General features: G+C 50.0%; 1 protein-coding gene across 1 annotated transcript; it reads right to left on the bottom strand.

Moving 5' to 3' along the window:
• Nucleotides 1–6,619: 6,619 nt before the first annotated feature.
• LOC142583720 (uncharacterized) lies at nucleotides 6,620–8,383 on the bottom strand. The gene has a single exon (XM_075694208.1). It carries the CDS (start codon nucleotides 8,381–8,383, stop codon nucleotides 6,620–6,622), a length of 1,764 nt encoding a protein of 587 aa, XP_075550323.1.
• Between the last annotated feature and the right edge of the window lie 288 nt (nucleotides 8,384–8,671).

Here is an 8,671-nt window from a genome sequence, read left to right as displayed (position 1 = left end):
ACTTGGTATCAAAACGAGTGTAGCATGAAGCTACAAGGTAATCCCAAACTAGCTTCTCCGTAAAGACAGCTCTGCGGTTGAAAAAAAAAATGATCCTGGTCCAAGAATAAAATCCGCGACAAACGCCTCTAGTTAGCTTAGATAGATAGAGTGACCACCACGGATGAGCGTGGGTCCTGGGTTCAATCACCAGTCCAGGACTAATTATTCTTTAGCTGCGGAGCATTCTTTCCTGAGAAATTCATAACGTGTCTTTTGCAACTTTGTGCTACACTCGCGTTGATGGCCATTTTTTTCCTTCCGAGAATTTTCTTCAAGCTTACGCGATTCCGCAGCACAATTTGTAGAACTGAACTTATGGATCTAGAATAAACATTTATAGCGATGTATTTTCTCCTACAAAAGAAAAGAACTAGAAGCAAGGTCACTTTTCAAGTCGTGTAATTGTCGTATAAAAATTGTCGTGCGTAATTGTAATTTTCCTGTAACAAGCCTCTTACGGAATTAATTTAGTCTGTATGTGATAGAATACACAATGTGCAACAACATGATCTGCATGTGTAGGAAGTCTAGATTCCGCAGACAGCTCCATGTAACATGTCTGCTTCTATCAGACTCCATAAATTTGCCCTTCGTTGAAATCACCCTCAGTACAAAGAGCTGTTCAAGGCGCTGTGAGCAGCGCGTAATATTCGCGCATACTATTTCCCACATAACATTACGCGCGAAAAATGCAGGGCGCGAAGGAAGCGGATGAAGAAGGCGTCTCGAGGTGAAGAGAATCGCTCGCCGTGGAAAGAACGAAGATGTGCGCTGACCTGGCGGCAAAGCAATGCTACCTAGGGGAAAGTCTAGGTGACGTCGGGCACACGACATTGAGCCAAGGAGGGAAGTACAAATTAGGGGAAGCGTCGCGGGAGAGGAAGGTAGGTAGAGGCGCGCTGGGTTGACCTCCTCTAGCACCTGGTACAGGTTCTGTTCGCTATACAGTTCGTCCCGTGATACCATCACCCTCGCGCAACGTACGCTGTATGTGCGAGTGAAAGCTTGCGATGGTGAACCGACGATGGCGTCACACTCTCAAGAGCACAAGGGAGAAAAGCGGGGGAAGCGCGCCGTCTTGCCACTCGAAAGGTGGCTATAGAGGGTGAAGAAACTGCCAACTTTAGCCTCATTATTTTCGTCAACGGACAACCCTGTACTCCTCCGAGCTCGCTCGGCAACGGGCATCCCTATCAAAATAAAGTTTAGTTGTTTTGTTCACCTCAAACGACGCAGTCGGTTCTTTTTTGACCTACCATAATTTCCTCATTATTTGGTGCCGAAACCGGGGAGAAACGATCGAACTTACCATTGAGGCAACGAGGTCAACAGACGTCGACACCACAACGAGCTTGTGGAAAACCAGCAACGACCCTCGGGCAGAAAACGGACGACGAGGTGCGCCTTCAACAAGGCCTAGGGACGCCACACCCAACCGAAACCGACACCACGACTCAAGCCCCGTCGCGGTAAGCGAACTGTAAATATTAAATGCCACGATGGAACGCCTCAAATCGAAAAGAAGTGCATTGAAAACTCAAGTGACTAAACCGATTTCTGAAGCGGACTTATTCTTGCAGAGCCATGCTGACGAAGGAGCTCTTACTTGTATTGTCTGCGAGGCTTAGCGCCCTACAAATACAGCTGAACGATGCGGACGCAGCCATCGAGCCTTTAGTGCAAGAAGAAGACGCAGAGCAAATTTATGTATGGCCCATAGAATACAACGACCGTATCGTCGCACACATGGCAAAACTCCGCCAACAAGCAGAAAAAGACCTGCTAACAAAACAATCAGAAATGGCGAGACGCGGGCGCAGACCGGCGGCCCTCCGGCGGGTGCAAAGTGCAAAGTGAAACTGCCGAAGCTCGAGTTACAACAATTTAGCGGCGCCGCCACGGAGTGGCAGTCCTTCTGGGAGCAGTTCGAGCAAGTGGTGCAGGGAAACGATGGCCTCTCCAATGCCCAGAAGTTTCTGTACTTGCGATCAATGCTTTTGAGAAAAGCCGCAGCGACCATTGCCGGCATTCCAGTGAATGGGGCAAATTACACCACTGTTATCGAACTTCTGAAAGAGCGCTTCGGTAGACGAGACGTGCTGATTCAAGGACACCTGACTCAGTTACTCGACTTGCCACCGGCACAGAACGAAAGGGAGCACATCGGCCTACGTTGACTCTATGACCACCCGCAATGCAATATTGCTGGTCTCACGGCGCTCGGAGTCATAACAGACAGTTACGGTGCCCTGCTCTCCTCCGCACTCCTGCACATGCTGCCAACCGATCTTGTTGTCGGATATCACAAAGGACTTTCCACCGCAAGCAAAGATGACGGGATCAGCGTCAAGAGTTTGCAAGCTTTTCTTAAAACAAAAGTAGAGAGCAGGGAAAAGACACTGCAACCTTGTAATCTCGCAGCCAGAGAATCAAAGCATCGAGACAAAGAAAAGAGCAAACCTCAAAAAGGGTCAGCAGCTTCTCTTTCTTCTGCGGGTACTTCGAAGCAGCCCGATCCGGGTGCATTCTGTGCTACAAAAGATCATACGACTCACAATTGTCAGGCGAAGATCTCATGGGATGAAAAGAAGAAAAGGCTCACTTTAGCTGGCCGGTGCTTCCGATGCTGCATAAAAGGGCACATTTGAAGGGAACGCCGCAACAAAAGAATAAAATGCAAGGAATGTGACAAAAGACATCTGACTCATATGTGTGACCCGACATGGAGGCCACCCGAGAACAAACCACAGAGTTGCACTCTTGGACAGAAAAGAAATCTGAAAAGGTGCCAACTACGCAGCTCGAAACTGCTCAAGTATGGACAGAGGGACGAAGAAGAGCGCTCACTCCCCTACTCTTTGACGGAGGTAGCCAACGAAGCTTTGTCACTAAAATACTTAAGTCAATTCTACCGTAAACAGCACTCTATTGAAGCTCTGGAAATACCGGAGGTCTGCTCTAATCGGCTTCACGTTCCTGAGGACATCCTAAAAGAGGTGTAAGCGGACATGGATGAACTGGCAGATATGACTGTTGCGCCAGCCCATTTGGTGGGAAGCGGGATCGACATTCTTATAGGTGCTGACAATTACTGGACATTGGTGTGTGGTGAAGTCAAGGAGCTGCATGGCGCACTAGTTGCGGTAAAGACCGAATTTGGCTGGACTCTACAAGGACCGATTCCCAGAAGTAGCTCAGCTGCCTACTGCTCAACCGTGGCAGTGCTTCGTGCCGGAGTGTTCGCCGACACCATCAGCTTCTCCAAGGAGCTCAAATCGTTTTGGGAACTTGAGAGCATTGGAATTATCGATTCTTGTGCCCAAACGAACGAAGAAAGCGAAGAAGTCATGAGTACATTTTCGGCATCGGTAGAGAAAATGGACAAGCGCTATGAGGTAGCACTGCCCTGGAAACCCTTGAACATGCAACTCGCCGACAACAAAGCTGTTGCAAAGAAGCGCTTGACTAACCTCACGAAGAAGCTAATTAAACATGAGACGATACTGATCAAGTATGACGAGGCTATCCGTCAGTACCTGGAACAAGGGTTCGCAGAACGACTTCCATCGCAAGAAAACAACAACGATGTAAGCAGATTATGCTACATGCCTCATCGTGCAGTTTTTAGACCTGACAGCCTTTCGACCAAGATTAGAGTCGTATTTGACGCATCTTCTCACGATGCAGGTTGCATATCTCTGAACGAAGCCCTAGAACCAGGACTGAACTTGAATCCAGATTTGCTTAAGGTGTTGCTGAACTTTAGAATTCATCGTATTGGATTAAGTGCAGACATTGAAAAGGCACTTCTGCAAATATCGGTGCAACCGGCGGATCGCGATGCCCTCCGATTTCTTTGGTATGGACATCTTCCAACGAAATAAGACCCAGAGCCTCCTATTGAGGTCTGGAGAATTACTCTTGTCCCTTTTGGCTTGACAAGTAGTCCATTCCTCCTTGCAGCCACCGTGCGCCACCACCTGTCCACGACAGGAGATTATCCAGAAATAAGAAAAACCATCAGCGAGAGCCTTTACGTGGACGACCTCATAACAGGAGTGAACACATTGGAGGAGGCTACAGATTTCTACCGAGGCGCACTTGATCTAATGAATCGAGCAAGCATGCCATTGCGTAAGTGGAACTGAAATTCCAAGAAGCTGCAACAGCTGTTCAACGACGAAGGAACGGGAGGCACCCTTGGCTACATGGAATGTCCAACAACAAGTGTCTCACGGGTCCTCGGACTTGTACGGGATAAGGACAGAGACCACCTAGCACTTTCCATGGAAGCCATCTTATATTTCCTAGACCGAAACAGCAACACCAAAGATTCATTCTTCAGGCATCGCCTCGTATATATGACTCACCTCATTGCTCCGGTCACAGTTACAACCAAGTTGATGTTTCAAACATTGTGGGAATTGGCTATTGAGTGGGACGCCCCTCTGCCTGAAGAAGTCAAAGCAGCTTGGACGCAGTGGCACACCAAGCTACACCACTTAATGGATATAACAGTGTCAAGATGATATGGTAGCTTACCCAACGATAGCTGGAAGGAAGTACACACCTTCACAGATGCCAGCCCCAAACCTTACGGCGCAGTTGCATATTTGCGCATATCCGGGCTCAAGGAATCAAATGTTACTCTGGTCGTCTCAAAGTCCCGAGTAGCGCCAATTAAGAGAATTTCTCTTCCAAGACTGGAACTGATGAGCATGGTGATAGGTGCTCGACTGAGGGAATATTTGGAGTGGTCACTGAGCCTTCCCATGGCCAAATGGTATGTATGCTGGCCTCGCGGATCGCACTTGACGGGATCAAAGCGTCCGCTGTCCAGCTAGATAACGGGTCGAACGCAATTGAACATTTAAAACAAACTTTAATTACACTAATAAGGTAAAAAAGCAAGTCAAAAATACACAAAACGTTCCGTTTTAGCCCCGTAAAAAAGTGGTCCGGTCTCAAGGGCTGGTGGGGCGAGTCTGCCCGTCCCGCGCTTTTCCAACCGCGGTTTCCATCCCCGTCGCCGCCCCCAGGCCCGGGGAAACAACACTCGAAGCGTCGCCACTGGGTCACTTCCAGGAACCGAACGGAGGGAGCGAGCCCTTTCTCTCGCGCACAGCTCAAAGTCCGCGGGGGCTCAGTGAAAGAGAAAGCAATAAAAGTAAGGAAGGCTCGCTTCCCCCTTGAAAGAAAAGTCTGACCGTGCATTCGCGATGCGCACAGAACACTCCCCGTCTGGTGTCTTTCGTTGTTAAGACACCACCACTATATCACAGTCACAGCAAACGCACAACTTCTGTTGTTGGCCGGAAGAATGTTTTCACAACCCCGTCTTTGGCTGTTTTCAGCTCGACCTTGCGCACCCTTGCATCTGCGCTGGGCAGGCTTCGCGTAATCACTCCTGCGGGCCAGTCGTTGCGGGTTGCTTCTTTATCCCTGAGTAGAACGACGTCGCCTTCTTTGAGGTCGGGTTTTGCTGCGTGCCATTTTCGGCGTTGCCGCAAAGTAGTGACATACGTTGTGCGCCAGCGCTTCCAAAACTCGTTAGCCAGGTTTTGCACGAGACGCCAATGCCGTTTGTAAAGGTTGCTTGTATCTAACTGCCCTGTTGTTACAGATGCGCTTCCGTGTTTTTGGGTTAAGAGTGTCGCCGGAGTTAGGATTGTGGGATCTTCGGGGTCAGACGAAGTAGGAGTTATGGGCCTGGCATTAATGATGGCCGCAACTTCTGCCAAAAAGGTTGCAAGAATGTAATGCGTGAGTCGTTGATGACGTGACTGCATGAGCATTGAGTCAAGAATGCGGCGTGCAAAGCCGATCATCTGCTCCCACGCACCGCCCATATGGGACGCATGCCGTGGATTGAATGTCCATTTGCAGCCGTTTCCGCTGAGGAACTTGCCTGAACTGCGCTGATTCCAAGTTCTCCGCAAGCTTTGATAAAATTGGTCCCGCAGTCAGAGCGTATTAGCTTGATGGGCCCTCGCACTGCTAGGAACATTCGGAAGGCATTAATGAAACTCGACGTATCCATTGATTCGATCAGCTCAATGTGCACTGCGCGAATGCTTAAGCAAGTGAACATGACTGCCCAGCGCTTGCTGTTTGCAACACCACCTCTCGTTCGGCGAGAGGCAATCATCCAGGGACCGAAAACATCGATTCCAACATTCGTGAAAGGAGGATCTGTGCTGATTTGGTCTGCCGGAAGGTCAGCCATCTTCTGGTCGTGAAAGCGCCCTCGCAGCTTCTTGCATGAAATGCATGCTTGCAGCATGGACGAGATGCACCTTTTACCTCCGACGATCCAATACCCAGCAGCTCGTACGGCTCCTTCTGTGAAGTGTCGGCCCTGGTGTTGCACGCATTCATGGTGGTGGCGCACGAGAAGCGTCGCCACATCGTGCCGACCCGGCAATAAGAGAGGGTGTTTCTCATCGTCTGGAAGGTCGCTTCTGTTCAAGCGGCCGCCGACGCGGATCAAGCCGTTGGCGTCTAAGAATGGGTCAAGCCTTCCAAGCGAGCTTGTCTTGTGAACCTGCTCTCCTCTCTGGATACAGCATACCCCTTCTTAAAATGCGCCCTGCTGTACTGCGCGAATGATGACGAGCCTGGCTTTGGAGAGCGCCTCAACGGGAGCTACCTCTCCTTGTGACGCGTTCTTTGTGCGATGGGCAACCTGGATCAGACTTGCTACAGCACGAGTGAGAGATTTCCAGTACGAGAGTCTATGAAAGCGTTCGGCTCCGAGTCGCTGTCGTTTGTTCACCTCCGTCGCCAGAGTGCAGACTTCAGAGCTTATTTCTTTGTCTTCGTCAGGATTTAAGAGGATGAAGCTCGACGACCGTGCTTCCTCTTCTCGTCGTGAGAGAAAATCAGGTCCGGACAACCAGTTCGTGCTCTTAAGCTGTGCCGCTGGAATCGCCCTAGTGGCGTGGTCTGCTGGATTTTCGTATGTGTGAACGTATTTCCATTGTTCAGGTTGCGTGCTGCTACGTATCCGCTGCATCCTCTTGGCCACATACACGTAGAACCTTCTTGTTTCGTTGTATATGTAACCCAAGACCACTTTGCTATCCGCGTAGAACGTGACCGAGTTCGGCTGGAAGTCCAATTCTCGTAGTATAGAATCGGTCATCTCTACAGCAAGCACATCTGCACACACCTCAAGCCTTGGGATGGTGTGTTCTGGTTGTGGAGCAAGCTTGGCCTTTCCCATGACAAATCCGACGTGTCTGTTTCCTTGCTTGTCAGTCACGCGTAGGTATGCCACCGCTGCGACGGCCCTTGTGGACGCGTCTGAATATACATGAATGTCCCTCCTTTCGACTTCAAGCGTCGAGACTGGCGCATACGTTCTTCCCACGTGAAGGTTCTGTAGTGCTTGGAGAGAGTTCTTCCACTCGTCCCATCTCTGCTTTTTCTCGTCCGAAAGCAGTGTGTCCCAGTCATAACCCTTCGTCACGAGGTCACGGAGAAGGTACTTGCCTTGAACCGTTATTGGAGCCACAAACCCTAGTGGATCGTAAAGGCTGTTGACGGTCGACAGCACTGCACGCCGCGTATATGGCCTGTCCTGACGAGGAGCTCTGAAGACGAAGCTGTCGTCGCCTATGTCCCACAGTAGACCGAGACTTCTCTGTGTAAGCGACGCGTCTGTGCCGAAGTCGAGGTTCTTCAGTTCCTGGGCGTGGTCCTCTCGAGGAAATGCATTCAGCACATTCTGCCTATTCGAAGCTATCTTGTGCAGCCTTATGTTAGCTGTTGCAAGCATTTTCTGCGTTCTTTGCAGCAGACTAATGGCATCTTCTTCGCTCGGAAGAGACCTAAGCGCATCATCGACGTAGAAATCTCTTTCAACGAACTTCCTGGCATCTTCACCAAATCGTGGGGCAGCTTGTTGGGCAGTCCGTCGAAGGCCATACGTTGAAACAGCTGGCGATGGGCTGTTGCCGAAAACGTGAACCTTCATTCGGCACTCTATGATTTCTCTGGATATATCGTCGCCCTTAAACCAGAGGAACCTCAGGTAGTTCTGATGGTCCTCGCGAGCCATGAAGCTGTAGAACATTGGCTGGATGTCTGCTGTAACCGCAACTGGTTCTTGCCGGAAGCGTATCAAAATCCCCACAAGGTTATTCGTCAGGTCAGGGCCGGTCAGGAGAACGTTGTTCATAGATACCCCTTCATACTGAGCGCTGGAGTCAAATACGACTCGGATTTGATCAGGCTTCTGGGGGTGGTGAACGCCGAATATGGGCAAATACCAACATTCTTCGTCCACGTGAAATGGTGGAGCTTCCTCCGCATGACCCTTGATGAAGAGCTCGTTCATGAAGTTCACGAAACGTTTCCTTGTTTCAGGATTTTTTTGCAGGGTACGCCCTAGCGAGAGCAGACGAGACAGAGCTTGTTCTCTGTTGTTCGGAAGCCGACTACTCGGTGTGCGAAAGGGGAGAGGGGCGACCCAATTGTTTAATTTCTCTTGGGTGAATTCACTATTCATTATCTTGAGGAATGTCTTGTCTTCCATGGAGAGAGCACGCTGGTTGTCGAGTTCTGTTGTCTCGAAAAGATTCGGGGCCAGAGTCTCATCCAATCTTGCTGCCAATCGTAAATCTTT

Source organism: Dermacentor variabilis, chromosome 5 (assembly GCF_050947875.1).
Source record: "Dermacentor variabilis isolate Ectoservices chromosome 5, ASM5094787v1, whole genome shotgun sequence".
NCBI classification, from domain to species: domain Eukaryota; kingdom Metazoa; phylum Arthropoda; class Arachnida; order Ixodida; family Ixodidae; genus Dermacentor; species Dermacentor variabilis.
This window is presented reverse-complemented; position numbering and strand designations above follow the sequence as displayed.

What these genes read in the sequence shown, in the direction of transcription:
- LOC142583720 (XM_075694208.1), bottom strand. Translation starts at nt 8,383, where the DNA reads ATGAACGAGCTCTTCATCAAGGGTCATGCGGAGGAAGCTCCACCATTT.